This window comes from Condylura cristata, unplaced genomic scaffold (genome assembly GCF_000260355.1).
Source record: "Condylura cristata isolate star-nosed mole 26May11 unplaced genomic scaffold, ConCri1.0 scaffold00013, whole genome shotgun sequence".
Lineage (NCBI taxonomy): Eukaryota > Metazoa > Chordata > Mammalia > Eulipotyphla > Talpidae > Condylura > Condylura cristata.
The window spans coordinates 9,420,376-9,438,254 of record NW_004567114.1 but is presented as its reverse complement, the minus strand read 5'-3'; the positions used below and the strand labels follow the sequence as shown (position 1 = coordinate 9,438,254).

General features: G+C 53.5%; 1 protein-coding gene across 1 annotated transcript in view; it reads left to right on the top strand.

The window, feature by feature from the left end:
• The window catches only part of TDP1 (tyrosyl-DNA phosphodiesterase 1), a 46,579-nt gene extending 32,563 nt beyond the window's left edge, over positions 1-14,016 (top strand). Inside the window, exons 13-15 of the mRNA XM_004681632.2 lie at positions 5,706-5,808; positions 11,045-11,153; positions 13,695-14,016. Of these exons, the coding sequence (XP_004681689.1) occupies positions 5,706-5,808; positions 11,045-11,153; positions 13,695-13,768 (286 nt within the window). The 3' untranslated portion in view covers positions 13,769-14,016. The remainder of the gene's footprint in view (positions 1-5,705; positions 5,809-11,044; positions 11,154-13,694) is intronic.
• The last annotated feature ends 3,863 nt before the right edge of the window (positions 14,017-17,879 follow it).

The following is a 17,879-nucleotide window of genomic DNA, read 5'->3' as shown; positions in this document are numbered from 1 at the left end:
CACTCTGTCTCTGGTGAAGCCTCTCACCACCCCTGAGCCTCTGGCCTGTACCCCAGTTCTGTATGAACAAATAAATAAATCTTTAAAAAAAAAAAAAAAGATTCAGTTGGGAGACATCTGTGGGCTAGAATAACCACTAAACATGTGCTGAGGAGGAAAAGGCTCAGATACCTCCAGGAGTGGTAGGGTGGATGACACTTGGAAAAAGGAATGATGTCTACAGATATTTGGGGACAGTCAGTATAATAACTCAGTTCTCTGGGGCTGGACAAATGTATATGGCATATACCACCCACCCACCCCCCCCCAATTACACAGTAGAGAAGAATTGCATTGTCCTGAGAATCCTCTGGCTTCTGTCTGTTAATTCTCCTCCTCACACCGCTGGCAACCACTGGTCTTTTACTGTCTATGCATTTGGCTTTTCAGGAATTTCAGATAGTTGGAGTCATACAATTTATAGCCTCTTTAGTTTGCTTCCTGTCACTTAGTAATGTGTGTTTACGGTTCTCTTTGTCTTTTCATGCCTCCATTGCTCGATTCTGTGTTGAGTAATAATGCTTTGTATGAATGGGCCACAGCTACTCTGTCCATTCGCTTACTGAAGCACATCCTTGTTGCCTCTGTGTTTGGTCAGTTATGAGAAAAGCTGAATTAACATCCCTATCCAGGGATTTGTGTAGACTTAAGCTTTCACTGTCTTTGGATAAATATCAAGGCGCATAGGTGCTGAATTGTATATATTTTCAGTTGTACAAAGCTGCCTAACTGTCTTCCAAAGTGACACCACTGTGCCTCCCCACCAGCAATGAATGTGAGTTCCTGTTGCTCCACTTTCTCAGCAGCATTTGATGATGTCAGTGCTCTGGGTATTGGCCATTGTGACAAGTGTGTGGTAGTGTCTCACTTGAATGTACATTTCCCTCCAACACATGAGGTGGAGCATCTTTCTTTTTTTTTTTTCTTTTAATTATTTATTTATTTATACAGAACTGGGGTATAGGCCAGAGATGCGGAGGCTTCACCAGAGACAGAGTGGGGAGCAGAACAGGCAGATCGATGAAGTACACTGCTGAGGGGAGCAGCGGGTGGGTCAGGAGAGGTCTGCCGCGCCATGTGGTCACCTCCAGGGCAGGCGGGACTCGAACTCATGCGGAAGAGGCTTTAGCTTCTTTCTAGTGCTGTGCTTTAACCCGCTGCGCCACCAGGGAGGGCCGCCAGAGCATCTTTCTTATACCCATTGTCCATTGGTATATCTTCATGCTGAGGCATCTTTAATCAATCAAAAATAATGGTGGCTTAGGAAGACCAAGTCACTGGAGATACTGGTTTGGCAAACTTAATGCTTGGCTGTTGAATGAAGTCTCTCAGGAAACTGCTACCTAATCCTTTTATGTGAAGTCTAGTTTGTGTCTACTTTTAAGATTCTCCTTTATCTTTTGGCATTCTATATAGTTTTGCTGCAATGTATAAATAATATAGATTTATTTTTATTTGGCCTTAGCAGGATTTTGCTATGCTACGCCAGTCTGATGATCTGGCCTCTCAGCAATCCTCTAAAATTATCAGCTATTATCTCGTTGCATAGTGACCCTTTCTACTCCCCTTTTCTACTCGTGATAAATGTTAGACCCTCTTAACCTTTGTCTTATTTTTCATTGCTTCACCTCCTAATTGCATGCTGCCTAACCTGTCCAGATGTCTTTACTAATTAACCTTGTTTTCAGCTGTACCTAAAGTGTCATCTTACTCATAAATTGAGTTGTTTTTTTCTTTTTTTCCATCTCAATTGTAATCCCCGCGGGTTTCCCATCACCAAGTCACCCGTGTGCCATCACCATAGTCCCGTGCACTTCCCTCCCCACCCCACCCCCGTTTTTGATCCCATTCCCCACTCCACCCTCACAAAATAATAAATTGAGTCTTTAATATCAGCAACTCTATTTTTCTCTCAGGGTTCCCAGCATAGAGTGTGTTCTACAATTCACAGCTACATCCAGAGTCAGGCTGCCTGGTTCAAATTCCTGCTCTCACCCTGGCTATCTGTGAAACCATATTGCTTCCCTCTTCTTCTCTGCCACAGAGGCTACATAGCATAGACATCCAGCAGCCTCAGAGTGAGGATTAACAGGATCAAAGCACATATGGGGGTTGGAGCAGCGCAGGTCATAGCAGGTGGTGTGCGTTCACTGCTGGTGTCAGGTTGCCTTTCTTTTCATTCTGTAGTTTTTTGAGTGTTGTTTTACACTCACAATTTAGATACTTATTTTTTAAATTACCAATTATCTGAAGTTCTTGAAAGACTATTCCTATTTTCTGTTGACTTTTGCTCATTAGAGATTGGGAAGCCTTACTGCTGTTTTGAAATGTGGGCTTTTAAGTGTCTCTTCTTTAGCTTCATCAGTAGAATCATTTGTGGCGCATGTGGACTTCGGTGCCTCTGGCTAACTAGTTTGCCGGTGTCTCTCAGAGCCTAGAACCTGCAGCATTTTGTTACCATCTTGACCTGGAGTAGGGCAGATTCTAGGCATTGCAGTGGTTAGAGGTCAGGTCGAAGAGGAACAGAAGTGGCCAGAGAGATTGAAAATAGAAAACCAAAGTTTAACAACACAAGGTGAGGGAATATTGCATGGCTCAGGGCCACCTTGAGGCAGGGGAAGTCACATGCTACTCGAGATAGAATCAGGTGAGGTCGAAGATATTTCCACTAGATGTGACCATGTGGAAGTCTGTGATGACTTTGATTTAAACATAATGGTATAAGCAGAAGCCTTAATGAAATGATGCAGCCAGATGAAGATGAAATGGGCTTCTTTGTGGTATTGCATTAGAGGTCATAGCCAGTACTGTAAAGTAAATAAAAATAAAAAGTGTAAGGCCTATGAAGGCAAACTAAAACTAACTGTATTTGCAGGTAATAAGATTGTGCTTTTATAAAATCCTAAGGCGTTTAAATAAAATTCCACCAAGAACATCAAATACCTAGAAATAAAATTAGCATAAGACATCGCCACTGAAAACTATACATAAGCACTGCTGAGAAGTTAAAGATAAAAACAAGTGCGCAGCATGTGCGTGAATGGGAAGGTTAAATATTAAGACATCGTTTCCTCAAAATTTATTGATACGTGTCATAGCAACTCCAATCTAAATCCCAGTGGGGTTTGTTATAAAAAAAATCAAGCTGATTCTAAATTTTTGTTTCAATGTGCAAGCTTAAGAATAGCCAAGATAACTTTAGAGAAGAACAAGCTGATTCCAGAATTAATGTGGATACATAAAGGACCTAAAATAGCCAAGACAGTTTTGAAGACGAGGACTCGCAAGCCCGGCTTCGAGACTTCCTTGCGTTTCTGTGGGGACAGGCCTGAAGGGGATTTGGAGTCGTGTGGGTTTGGAGAGGGAGGCTACGGCCTGGGTGTGGGCTGCCGGCTGGCAACAGGCAGCAGCCGCCGGGGTCCCTGCAGCTTCTCCTGCCTGCTGGGCCTACGCGTGAACGCCGATCTCTGGTGAAGGACCCCGGCGTCCCCGCAGCCAGGGGCAACGACAACGGCCACGGGCGGCGTCTGTGTGTGTTGCTTGTGCTTCCAGCCTGTTGCTCCCTTCCCCTTTGTCCTCCCCTCCCTGAGCCTCTCACGGCTGCAGCTCGCGCAGGACAGCAGCGCTAGAGCGTCCCAGCTCGCCACTGTTGCAGGCAGCAGGCCCCTGTGACTGCACGCCTGAGGGTCTGTGCTCAGATGCGCACGCGGCACCACGCTCATGCCACCACCGCCCTCTGGTGGAACCCTGCGCGATGTACTGCCCACCGGAGGCGGCCGTCGTGCCACCGGCCACCGCACGGTACAGCTGCAGACGTCCGAGTCCCGCCCTCGGGATTCGCCACAGCACACCCGAAGAGCGCAGGGGGAATTAAAAGTTCCACTGAGGGCACGTGCATCTGGAGAGCTGTGAACCTACACCCTGAATCACATGCAGTGGCAAAAATCATCACCGTGATAAAAAGTAATTCAAAAAAAGCCACCTTTGGGTGATGGAGTGTCATTCCGTGCCCAGCGAGGACAGGAACAAAACCAATGACAGCTCTGGCGGGAGTGCTCCCCCGGCAGGAGACAGGACAGTGGGGCTGCAGGGGACAGCCGGAAAACCAGACCAGGGAGCGGCCGGTGGATCCCGGGCAGAAGGACGTTCCTGACTTCTGGGAGCGAGGGCCGTCCCGCAGGTCACCGAGATTCACACGAGTCAGCTGGGCTTCCGCGGGACACTCGAGCCGCCCGTCCGCACCACCCACAGCCGCGGGCAGCTGGGCAGTGCGTGGCCCACACGCCAGCCCGCGGGGTCAGTGATCCAGAGAGTGCTCTGACAGTGAAGTGACAAAAGGCCACAGGGTGTCGATGGACCTTCCGGTCAGCTGGTGGCTTCAGCGCATGGCTGGGGGAGCCTCAGGCCCCAGAGGCCTGGGAGCCTGTCAGAGGCCAGTTCCGGAGGAGGAGCGGGGAGGCAGGAATAGGCCTTCAGGACCCAGATGTGGGAGAAAATCCGGCTAGTGCGGGAAGAGCAGGTTCAGCCCCTGCAGGAATCCCCTCTGGCCGCTGGCTCCTGGCGTCAGACGGAGGGAGTCGCCAAGAAAACGACGGTCTGGGAAGGGGGGATCCCCGGGAAGATGACGCCCAGCCACACGCGCGCCTTGGTTTTGCCTTTACACCTGTGAGTCTGCCTGCAAGATCACGCCTTCCTCTCACAGGTGAGAGGGTAACAGCAAGCTACCACCTTGGATTTACAGAGAGCCTCTCTCCTGGAGTCCCAGTGCCGCAGCATCACCGCCTCTGGCCTCCTCTGCACTTGGTGTCTGGCCGCCACAGTGCTCATGACAGGCCTGTGGAGAGGAGCTCGCTTGCCCCAGGGCGAAGCAGGTGGCTCTGAGGACTGAGGCGGTGCTCTGCACTCTTAGAATGGTTATGGGGGGTGGAGGTGCTAGCTGCCTCCCTGAGTGAGTCCTTTCCCTTTTATACAATGCGGGGTGCAGTCTGTCAAGACGACACCCCGGAGGCTGTGGGTTCTCTGGGCCCAGCCGGCCGAGGTGACACCCACAGCTGTCCACGCAGAGCCTGGTGCCCTTGGAGCTCTCAGCTTGGGACTGAAAGGAAAAGTCAGCCCTGACGGCGCCAGGCAAAGAAGTGCTATGTGCCACCCCATCACTGCTGTATGAGCTGTTGGCACGGTTTTCTCTTAAATGCTACTTTAAAAAAATATTTTTTGTGCATACAAGAATTGGGGTACAGGCCAGAGGTGGGTTGTGGGGGGCGAGAGGATTCACCAGCTAGAGTGGGGAGCAGAACAAGCAGATTGACTGAAACACTGCTGTGGGGAGCAGCAGGCCAGACTGGAGAGTCTGCTGTGCCCTGTGGGCCAGCGGGGGATGGTGCTGAAGCTGCAGCTAGCGTCACTGTGCTGTGCTTTAACCAGTCGAGCCACCAGGGAGGGCCCAGAAAGAGGAATGACTTTCATAGCTGCCCGCAGGAAAATGCAGATGCGGGTGAAGCCACCCAAATTAGCAATTAGAACTTGAGGATTATAGCACAGGAGATTTAAACTCCCTCACTGAGGGCCCCCCCCCGCCTGCTGGGGCAGGATGGGCGTGGCCGCAGCTGTGGACTCTGTCCCTGCCAGATGCCTCACTGAGTCCTGTCTCTGTCCCTCTTCTGCAGCGCAAATCTGTCCAAGGCCGCCTGGGGAGCCTTAGAGAAAAACGGTGCCCAGCTGATGATCCGCTCCTACGAGCTGGGGGTGCTTTTCCTGCCGTCGGCCTTCGTAAGTTCTCGCTTGACACAGGTCCTGAGAGAGGAACTGGGGGGTGGGGGTGTCTCTTTCATCAGGGTGCCATTCTTGGGGTGAGGGCAGGGACCGGGCTTGGGGGGATCCTGCTCTCGAAGATGGACAAAGCTGCTCGGACCATAGTGAGTGAGTTTTTAGCATAGTGAAACGTGACATGAAGATTTATCATGCGATGTCACCAAAAGAATGGCCTGGCCAAGCAAGGTCACAGGAAGGCTTGTGGGGAGTCAAAGGACGCTGAGGACTAAGTACGGAGGGAGGACAGGGAGAGGCAGCCCACGTGGAGGGCCTGAGCTCCCCGCGTCGAGTCAAGGGGAAGCTCGCCACACTGGTGGAGGGAGCTCTGGGGGCCGCCAGGGGTGGGCACCCTCAGACTGGCTGGGGAGACCCCCTGGCACGGGACCGCGGCTCCCAGGTGCCGTGCAGCCGGTGGCTGGTCTCTGGGAGCCACGCCAGCGCCACCCTTGGCCCAGAGAGCCGTGCTCCCTCCACGCCCCGCAGGCCTGGCTCGGCCCCCTCGCCTGTGGCGGGATGCAGTCAGAGCTGCCGCCGCAGCATGACGGCAGGTGCGCTTTTCTTTTTGGCTGCTGCTGTGGTTGAGTCTATGAGACGCGCAAGGGACTTCGGGCCAGAAGCCTGGCTGTGGGCCGTGGGAGTGCCGTGTCTGGGCTGGGTGACCCGAGGCAGCGTCTCCCGCCCCAGTCCTGCCCCTCGACGGCCCCGGGCTCCTTCCTCACCCGGCTCAGGGAAGAGCTCGGCTCGCTCCCGTCGCCAGCCGTTGGGTGCCCCTTTCTTCTGTTGCACTACAGAGCTGCCTGACAGCCTGCGCTGAGGGTGGTATCCACGAATCCGGCGCTTTTTGCTTGCTGCCTGCAGAGTAAACACAGATGCTTGTAGCTAGACACCCTCATAGTCCACCCAGGAGGCAGGTGGACACTCAGCTTCGTGTGGACGTGACTAAAGCCTCCGCAGCCCAGTGGGGTCAGGACTGACCCTGACCAATGTCTGGCTGACCCCTCCTGGCATCTGTGACCAGAGGGGAGTTTCACAGCCCCCGGTGCTGGTGTTCGTTATGGAGTGCGACCCTTACACCCTTGCCCAGGCTGGAGTCACCTTCCGTAACAGCTTCACTATGGCGTCAACTCCACCGTGCTCATGTCCGCTCTTGACAGCATTTGCAAACTTAGCAGCATTCCTAACTGTCCCCACCTGATCCTTCTCCATGCAAATGATGATAAGAACAAAAAGCATTACCCTCCTGTGCCCTCTGGAGCTTTCTTGGCTTCTGGTTTTCGCCTTCCTGACGGCTGCTGTGTCCATTCGAGAAGCCTACGAGAACGGGAGTGCGACCGTTCGGAATCCCCAACTCCACTCTCTGCTTGGCTCTTGCTTCTGTGGCTTTGTCCTCAGAAGCAGCCCCACAATAACACAATGTATGTTAAACAGAGATTCAGGGATATATTTTTTTTTTTTTATTTGTGCATACAGAACTGGGGTACAGGCCAGAGGTGCAGGAGCGGTGAGAGGCTTCACCAGAGACCCAGCGGGGAGCAGAACAGGCCAACTGACTGAAACACACTGCTGAGGGGAGCAGTGGGCGGGACAGGAGAGGTCTGCCGCGCCCTGTGGTTCCGTTCCCTGGCCAAGGATTGAACTCACGCTACAGCGGCTGCTGAGCGCGCCACAGAGCTGCACTGTAACCCGTTGTGTCATCTGGGAGGGCCCATCTGAACCTCCTTTGTGTCAGTTACTAGCAAACACGAGGGTGTCTGTGAAGAATCCCATTGTTGCTTTTTTACATTTCCGTCCTCAGTGCCAGCAAGATTTGCCTTTTAGTGTTTTTCAGTTACCTGTTTGCCAAACAGGTATGTTTCATGCCCGTGTCTGTAGCCATTCTTCTGACTGGACCGCCTCTGGAATCCAGTTTCTGGAGCTCCGCCGGCCTCTGTGCCTCTCTGGCAGACCCCTTATCCAGGACACCTGTGTTTCCGAGATAGCAGCAGCCTCGTGGCCACGCTCGGCCTCCACCAGAGGGCCAGCCCAGCCCTGTGGCCAGCGCAGCCCTGTGTCCCGGACACTGGCGTGAGGCTGGGCTTACTGCTGACTGGTCCCTGCGAGCCAAATAATTGTTCCCATTGTCCTGTCGCTTTCATGGGCGAACTGCATTATTTCGAGAGCTGCCTGACATGTGTATGGTGTGGAGTCAGTACCTTTCCCTCGAATCAGGAACACGGAGACCTGGGAATGTATGTCAGGGTGCCTTAGACTCTGTGTCCTGAGCTCTTAGCTGTTGGTGTTACATAGTAGGTGCTGTGTGTGTGTGTGTGTGTGTGTGTGTGTATGTAAATCAGGGTGGGGCGGGGAGCAGTTCACTTAACGTAGGTTTTTAGCTGTTAGTTTGAACTAAGTCATTTAGGTCCCCAGAAAGCTCAGTGACTTCAAAGGTCAGCCGCAATCCTCTAAACCCTGGTGCACCTGTGAGTGTGGCAGGGCGAGGCCAGTGCTGTCCTTGAGCGCCATGCGCTTTGGTGGTGAGCGTGTGCGTGCCAGGAGGTGCTGCCGTTGAGCCCACCCTGCTTTTGTGCTGTCCCCCCACCCGAATAATGCTCTGGACCACGTGAGCGTTGTGGGTCCGCGCCCAAACTGCCTTCCTCCGGGTGAAGGCCGCTTGAGCTTCCTGTGCTTGTACAGAACAGGTGCACCTGCCCTGGGGCAGGGGTGGGAGCAGGTTCTCTCTTCCCTGACCAGAGCCAAGAATGCTTCAGAAATCCCTGAGGCTTTGAGCCTTGGGGCTCTGCTTTCTCTTACACTGCTCCTCAGACTGTTGCCTTTTTACATTCCAAAATAGCGTGCCCCGGAGAGCTTTCCCTGACTTGGGCAAACAAGTGGGACTTGGAAGAACAAATGAGATGCAGAGGAGCCACCTTCGGTGCCGCACCGTGCCCCCCCCGCCCCCCAGCCCCTCGGAAGGCCTGTCTTGGGCCTGCCCAGCCTCGCCATGGCAGTTCTTGGTTTCCCAGGAGACCAAGCTGGCAATGCTCTCACGAGCGCCATTTCTTTGTGACCCTCTCAGCCAACGGAGCCGCGCCCTCCATCCCATCAGCTCCCTGCTGAGGCCATGGTCTCCCCGGCCTGGGCTGGGTGTCCCCGCACTCCCCATCTGAGTGTACCTGCCCGTCAGGGTCCACACTGCCCTGCCTCTAAGCCTGCAGTGCGCACGCACACACACCCCCGTGGGTTTAACCCTCCTTCAGGGAGCTTTTCCTAAGCTCCTTGCGGGAGCTGTCGGCCACCTCCTTGTCCATGAGTCCATCTCAATTAAGTGTACTCCTAGAAGGTTCGACTACCGTGACAGTTTCACCCAGGGAAAGTTAGTACCTTGTAGAGGGTTTTACAGCAGCTTGTGGCTGCTACTCACTCAGATGCAAGTAAAAAATAAATGACGTCTCTAACAGGAGATTGAGCATGTTTCTGCTTCTCTCTGATGGAGCCGAGGGTAGCGCCTAATCCGTCAGTGATAACCAGCGTCTTCACACCCGAAGATGAGAAGGGAAAAGCCAGTAATTCTCAGCGTGCTGCGTGCCCACCCTCTCACCTGGTGCTTTGTAAATGTATTGTCTTAACTGTCTTCGGCTTCTGTGCCTGGGAGGGTGCCTTCCTCTGTTTTATAAAATGCCAAGCGATACCACTGTGATATATAAATAATGATAATTAGAGACAGCCTCAAATTATTTGACATTCAGATTGAAGGGAAAAGTGGTACTTTTTTTATATACCTAATACCCTAGAATTTGGATCAGCAGTGACATTCGAGGAGAAAGCACACGCTGCCTGGGAGACGGAGGGTCCACACCTCCACGCGGGGTCAGCCAGCACAGACGGAGCCAGAGCACGGCCACCACACCTGAGCCCTGCGCATCACCTTGACCCCGACGCGTTTGAAAGGGACAGATGTCAGCTAGGAGCCTCGGAGAAGGGAGGTCGTGTCTCGGCTTATTTTCTGGGCTTCTGCAGAAGAGGCAGAAGCCTTCATGCAGGTTCAGACAGAACCGCTACAGGAAGGCGGGGGGGGGGGTGCTACAGCAAAGCGAAGACCATGGCATTGATGCAGCCAGGAGAGCCCAGGACAGAGCCTGACGCTCCAGCAGAAAAGGAGGAAGTGACCTTTTACTGGTTGCAGGATAAGGAAGAGCCTGGTAGAAAATCTTTGAGCTGGGCCTTGAAAAATTGCTGTAATTTGGATAAACAGATGGCAAGGAAGCAATATCGGCAAGCCGGGGAAACAGGGCGAGCTGGAGAGGGTGCAGCTCGCGTGCTTGTCGGGTGATGAGTGAACCAGCCAGGAGAAGGTGGCTGGGACGGCACCCTGCCAAGGAACGTCGGAGCCGGCCCGGGCAGGGTTGGGAGTGGGGGGCACCTGTGTAGCCGGGCCCACCCCCGGCCACGTGGTGGGCTGTCACCTAAGTCAGGTTGCGCAGGAGACCACCCTTCTGCAGGGAAAGGGGTGAACCTGGAGCTGCTGAGGGCATCCATCAAATGTCATTGGATGTCGGAAGAGCCAAGTCCCTGGGTTTGGTCCTGCCTGAACGAGACAGTGGACTCAACTTTGTCGCTCTTTATGCCGTATGAGCTGGCGTCTGTCACGTGCACCTAAGGCATCCAAGGGCCCCGTTTAAGTGTGGTCCTCACTGCACTTGAGCTCCAGAAGGCTTCTACCCCTCTAACAGGCAGACGGCGGCAGGCCGGGGCTGGGAGCCGCTAGACCAGCAGACGGCTGAGAGCTGCTGCAACACGCATCTTCACTTAAGGGAGCTGTAAACACATTAGTCCTCTCAGACATTGAAATAGGCACAACGGGCTAACATGCAGCATTGCCAAGTTAGCCACAGCCACTTCAGTGCAAGTTCAATCCCCGGCCCAGAGGTGACCCACGTGGCGCGGCAGACTTCTCCTGACCCGCCTGCTGCTCCTCTCAGCAGTGTACTTTGTCGATCTGCCTGTCCTCCCCCTCACTCTGTCTCTGGTGAATCCTTTTACCGCCCCTGCAACTGTGGCCTGTACCCCAGTTCTGTATGCATACATAAATCTTAAAAAAAAAAGGTAGCTGTGTAATAACTTGGATTTTGTTGTGAGAACCCTAAGAATCTATCACTGCTTCTTAAGATCTTCGGAAAATGGGGTGCAATCATAGATTCCTTCTGTGTGTCCACAGGGCCTGGACAGCTTCAAAGTGAAACAGAAATTCTTCTCAGGGAGCCAGGAGCCAGCAGCCTCCTTTCCAGTGCCGTACGATCTGCCTCCGGAACTGTATGGAAACAAAGGTGCGTGCACCAAGCCCACGCCAGCGTGGCGGGGGGCAGGGGGCTGCTCACGCGTGCCCCAGCAGCACAGGTTTGCCGAAAGAGACCCTCTTGCTGCCCTGTCTGGGGCCCCCTGAGCCACGGTCCTTAAACTGGTTCTTGTCGGGACCCTGCATGCCTCGTTACTGAGTACCACAAGGAGGTTTCTTTATGGATTTTTTAATACCTACTAGTATTTACTATATTAGGAATTCAAACTGAGAAATCTTAAGGTAGGAGTTTACGTGAAAATGACCATGAATCCATTGTCACCCACAACTCCTCCCCCCCACCCCACCTTTGGTGAGGCGGTGGCACTGTTTGCCTTTTTGACAAACCTTTGCTGTCCGGGTTCCTGGGAGCCACATCATGGATCCTATGAGGTCACATGTCACCGATCCTGTGACGTCACATGTCACAGATCCTCTGCACCCTGGTAAGAAAGTAAATTAGTGACAAATACCAGCTCTCTGTTGTGGTAAAATCAGTTTTGACTTCGCAGACCCACAGATGGCCCCAGGCCCTTGAAACTTGGGGTTTGGTTCACTTTTCGTCAGTTGCCTCAATAACGACTTGACAGCAAGAGTAGCTCCGGGTCACTGGTCGTGTGTGGTCCTCCGGTGTCTGCAGTACTGACGCTGTGCTGGGCACACGCTGGTGTTTGTGGGTGGCACCTGCTGCTGGTTTGGCCGCCATTTCCTGTAGGGAGACCCAGAGGGTGCACTTCTGCTGGGAATGTCCCGGAAATGACACCGTGTCCTTGGTGCGTCGTACAATGAGCCCCATGATGTCAGCTTGCCTAACGACTGGAGGAGTGACGGGGCAAGGTGGTGTCTGCCAGGTCGCACGTCATCTCTCGCAGGTGTAACATATTCCACAATTGCTGATTGTTGCGGAGTCGAGCTAGTCGGCTGCTGCGTGGTGGCTCAGTGGGACACGTGTGCGTGACGTGGACATGGCGCGTGGGAGCGTGTGGGAGCCTCTACAGGGCTTTAGCCAGCGCCCCTGCTGTTCCGTTCATTAAAGCGATCCGTGTGTTCAGACACACAGGAAACTCAAGTCTAACCCGGCACGAGTCCAGTCCCAATTCATAAAATAGCTTTCTTAGGCGAATAGAACAATGATTCCAAGGTGCGACCCCAAGAATTAATGCAGAAGAGACAGCCCCTTAAAATCAGTGTTGAAATTTTCATTCTCAGGGACCTGTTTTTGAAAGATCTTTAAAAATGAGGAATTTTTTAAAACCAGGCAGCCAGAAAAGGTTTTTAACCTGATTTCTTTTAACGGAATCTGTGCTGCATAGCATGAACGGAGACTGAAGCTACACTTCAGCTCAGCTTTTAAACTTCCTTTGTAACCTCTTAATGCTGCTCTAGCAGGAGTCGGGGTGCCTCAGTCGTGAGGGTGAAGCAGAGCTGAGGTTGCCCCACAGAGCACTTGACAAAGGCGAGCCAGAGCGAGCGAAGGGCACAGTGATGGTGCCTGGGTGGAAAGGGCGTGGGGGCTTGGTTTGGGCCCTCAAGGGCGGGAGTCAGGCCTCCCGCCCTGCCAAGCCTGGGCCTTTGACACAACAGACAAAACACCCCGTTTGTGGTTCTGTAATAAGCTTGTTAAAGTAACAGAAAGTCTGTGGTTTCTTGCTTTCTAACTATCTCAAGGCCAAAGACAAGAGAACAGGATTTTGATAACTTGTTGCCACCGGGGCCTCCTTGGAAGTCCAGGTTCTGCAGGGGCTTGGTCTGCCTGAGCCCTCAACAGAGCTGCGGGCCGGGGGACCCAAACACGTGGGGGTTGAGGGGGCCCCCCAGAGGGCACTCAGCCAAGCCGCTGTTCGCTGTTCGATCCGATGGCCTGGACTCAGATGGCTTCCAGGGGTTGCTGAGCTCACAGCCCCTGGGTGTTCGCACTCAGGCTTCTCAGGGCCACAGCACGTTTCATTTTAATCCTTGCGGGCATCTTTGCACTCCCCGGCCTCCACCCTAGTGACACAGGGCTAAAGGCGGGTGTCCACGTCTCCCCCACTTTGAAACCTCCGAGGAAGGGAGCGAGTGTACGATCACTGAGCGCCCACAGCATGCCTGGAACCTTCCCGGAGTCCTCCCACGCCGCCTCTGCGTGACCCTGGGAGGCTGCAGCTGTCAATATTGCCATTTCTCAGAGAAGCGGCGGCCAAGCCCGGGCGCCTTCCCAAGAGTGCAGAGGTCAGAGGCACGCGGGCTTCCGAGCTCCTGCCGCAGCCAGCGCCAGGCCCGATGCGCTCGTCGACACTCGTGCGGCTTTGCTCATACACGACCTCGAGGAACAGAAGCTTCACGGACCGACTCGGCGCCCTGGGGGGGCGCAGCTGCCTGTGCCGGGGCCTTGGCCCCGTGTCTGGCGTGCGAGGCGTGGTCCGCAAGGGGTGTCCCTGGGTTCAGAGAGGTCTTCACAGTGCAGGCTCCAGCCATCAGTTTCGTCTGCCAGCAGTGTTTGGGTGTCCGGCTCCGGGGGGCTAATACCTGTGACGTGTCCCCTTCTCCCCAGACCGCCCGTGGATTTGGAACATCCCTTATGTCAAAGCGCCAGACACGCACGGGAACATGTGGGTTCCCTCCTGAGAACCCGAAAGCTCCGGAGATGCATGAGATGTGGAGCCACAACCCCGGGTCCTGTCTGCACTGGTGTGTACCCTGAGCCTGTGTCTGCGTCCCCACTAAACCCTGCAGGGTCCAGCTGCCGGAAGTGGGAGACGGCCGTACTTTCAGAGGCCATCGTTAGCGTTCTCACGTTTTATAAAAAAGATATTTTCTTAATTCATTTTTTATACCTTGGAATGAAAGTATTAAACTGCACAGTGTCAAACAGGTGTGACGGGGCCTTGCTGGGACGCACAGCCGGGTCGGGGGCGGCGGTGGTTTTCCCGGAGGCCTCCCCCAGCCTGCCTCAGTCAGCCCCTGCTGCTGGCTCGCCGGCTCCCCGGGCGGTGGGCATCTTCCCTGCCCACTGATGTCCAGGGACCGCTCATAGGATCACAGATCACACAGGCGCTCGGGGATTCTGCTTGGGAAGATCCTGAAGGTCGGTGCTCGATTCACAGTGGGGGGAGCGGAGGCCCCAGAGTGGGGTGGCACACGGCCCCTCCGCGGGCTGAGGAAGAGGCTCCCAGAGGTGATCCTGCCCGCTGTGTTCCACCTGGACTCACACACTCTCTGAAAACGACTTCAAACCGTTGTTTATTTAGCCAGTTCTTTCTGACTCTGCCTCCTGCTCCCTAGAACACTCCAGCCATCGCTCAGGTGAGTGGCACCCGCAGCGGCAGGAGGGTGCTGGGCACGGGAGGCTCAGCCGAGGGTCGTGCACACTGCGTGGCGCAGGGCTCGACGGTTTCCCCAGCCCAGTGATCCCGTCCTGGGCTCAGCGAGCCCCGTGGTCAGCCGGGGCGGCTGGACCCACAAGCCTGGCGCTCCCGCCCAGCCGGTTGGGACATCTGCGGCAGGCCAGCAGCTGTGGGGCCACACAGGCCCGTTGTCCTTCAGAACTGCAAAGTGGGCTGGAGCCAGGCCACCAGGGTTGGGATCCCAGCTCCACCAGCTCCTGGCTGGGTGACCCAGCCCGAGTTGCTTGGCTTGTCTGTACTGCAGTTTCCTCAGCTATGAAATGGGGGTGATGTTGAGTGGTCCCCACCGCAGAGGGTTACTGAGGATGTCGGTGAGGGTTGAGGGCGAGGGCGTCCTGCAGTGAGACCAACACAGCTCCCACAGACACCCTCAGAGGTGATGGATTGGAGTCATCCTCATTTTCCTAATAAGGAAGTCTGGGCCAATAAGATGTAGTCAGGTAGGCTTCCAGAAAGTGCTCTCGCCAAAACTCGAACCCAGGTCTGGCAGCCTGCAGAGCCTGTCCTGCCACTGGACGAGGTGAGCCATTTCCTCCAGCCAGCACTCCGCCAGGTGCTGTCCGGGGATGCCACAGACTCTCACATGGCTGTGAGGCTTCCTAAATTCTTGTTTTCACTTCGTGTGCTGTTCACAGACCGCCCTGGTCCCTGGAACCAGTTCCCAGGGGAACTGAAAGGGCCCGAGACAACAGAAGGGCCTGGGCAGACACACGGGTGACAGTAGAAGTTCAAAGCCAGGGTTACACACCACGACAGGTGCAGCCCTGACTGGCAGCCTCCGGCACCGCCAGTCAGGCTGGCAGAAGTGTGAGGCCTCCGGCGGAATCCTCGGGAACAGAAACAAGCATGCCTGCCCTCGCTGGTCCTTTTTCCAAATGGGACTGGCTAAATCCTGCCAAGGGCTTCCCGTCAGAGCATCAGCAGAGAGCTGCTCCCATTATTCTCAAGGTGGGCTAAGCAGCTGCTTCCCGTGGCTTGAGGAACTCTCCCTCTGTGCCCAGGCGACGTCATGCCGCCGAGGAGGCTCCTTCCACCTCATGGAAAGTGTGCCAGGAGGCCAGCTCCACATGAGGCCCAAGCAGCCCCCGCGCCTCGGCGCCCTGCCCGCCCGGGAGGCTGTTTGGCCAGAGGACCAACGGGACACTGCCTTTTATCGTGAGGTGCTTTGCTCTTGGCAAAGCTCCCCTGACGTTCTTTTACACAGATGGGCAGGTAGCCAAAAGCCTAGATGACTTTTTCACACTAGGTGATGGATTTCAACCAAAATTCGCATGCTTGAGCATTACGAGACCTCAGAAATAGTTTTTGAAGCAGAGAACTGTCAACTCTGACGAGACGCACTTAGAAGTCACCGGCCACCTTGGTAAGACATCTGTGTGGCCTTTTACTCCACATGTCCTTGGACAAGAGGAGCTATGAACTGCCACCAGCTTCTTGGAGCAAGGGAAGAGTTTTTGAGCCTTTGTCTTGCTCATGGGGAAGCTGTGAGTTTTATCTGTAGTGTCATATGAATCAACCTTCAAGCTCTCAGTGTGGGAGGCTGGTACCAGCCTAGTTCTTCCTGTGTTCCAGCTCTTGTGCATAAATGCTTGACTGTTAATCCTCACGTCAGCCTTCCAGTAACATCCACAGGATCCCGCAGTGAGCAACACAACCCCTTTTTGTGTCCTGGGGATTTTTGTGTAGAAGTTATAATTATCCTTACTAGAAATTACTAATATTGCATGCATGAGTTTTCAAATGAGTAGAGTTTACGTATCAGTAGACTGTTGGGTTTGGTTTTGTTCTTTTTTTTTTCCTCCACACAAAATTAAAAGTTCACTTTCTAAGGAAATTATGCCTATTGTTTGGTACACTGTGAAACCATTATTGGTTGATGACATAGGGATTTATTTGACTCAAATCTGAAGACATTGACTCACTCATTACTAAAGAATTAGATCTGTAAACCCTTCCTTAAGAATTCAAGCAAGATCTTTTCAAATACTAGATTGATGAATACCTTCAAGAAAAAAGTCATATTGGCATTCTTATAAAACAGCGCTTGTGTGAATGGATGGATGAATGATACTAATTATACGACAAAGATGATGTTAAAAGTTTGGGCAGTGACTGGCAGAAGTAATAGCTCAGCTGGATTGTGTAAGATTAAGTCTAAAATTCTAATGCTGATATGCCAACTACATGTTTGTGTCTAGCTCCGATCCCATGATGAAATCTGTGACAAGTTTTCAAGCCCGCATATGCCAAGAAATACCCAAGACAAAAGAGTACTACAGACAAAAACTACGATTTCTAATTGTCTTGCATCTTTGTAGTAAGTGGTCTTTGTTTAGTGGAATAAGAATCAGAAAGAAACAGATGAGCATTCGGATGGGGCTTATGTGCAGCCATCTGGGGCTGGGAAAGGGCAGTGAGAACCAGGACCCCAAGCCAGGCCCTGTCCACAGTCCCCGGCCACGATACTGGCCGTTAAGTCAGTCCTGCTGAGCCCTTGCTGTGTTCCAGGGACTGTTCTGCCTGTAGCGAGTATTAGTGGGATCTTCATAATAACCCAATCAAGGCAATATCCCATTTTACAGATGAGGAATCTAAGGAGATTGTATCCAGTCACACCACTGGCACGGGGCAGGGCTGGGGTTTGAACCCAGACAGTGCATCAGGGAGGAAGCAAGAGCAGTGGAAGGTCCCAGGCTGTGACCCAGAAGCAGGCTTCCTGGAGGTGGTGTGCAGCTGTGGCTACAAAGCCAGAGCACTTTCATCCACTCACAGCAAGTGGGTGGCATGACAGAACCATCTAGCGGTGCATAAAACCAACCACTAAGCAACTGCATCCGCGGGCAGAGCCAAGCACCAAGGTATTAAAGCTAGAAGCTGAAAGTGGGGCAGGTTCCTCTCGAGAACTCAGGGCTGAGAGAGACCTTTGCCACTGACTCACAGGACCCAAGGAAGGAGCACAAGGGACCTGCAGGAGTGCCCGGAGCCACACAGAAGGTACCGAGAGGGCGAGCCAGAGGCAAACCAGGGAGCTGTGTTTCTGGAATCTGAGGAAATCAGGGTACCCCCCTCAGTGACAACGAGGTGGCAGGCAAAGATCCTAGGCATTCGAGCCTGGCTACAGCCTCTGGCCTGGGTTTTACGGGTTTTACACACCCCACTCCCAGCAAGTCCGACAAAACAGTATCCGGCCGCCAACAGGCATATGAAAAAATGTTCAACATCACTCGTAATAAGGGAGATGCAAATTAAAAACACAATGAGATACCACCTCACCCCAGTGAGAATGGCACATCTTCAAACAACTAGCAACAACAATTGTTGGCGAGGATGTG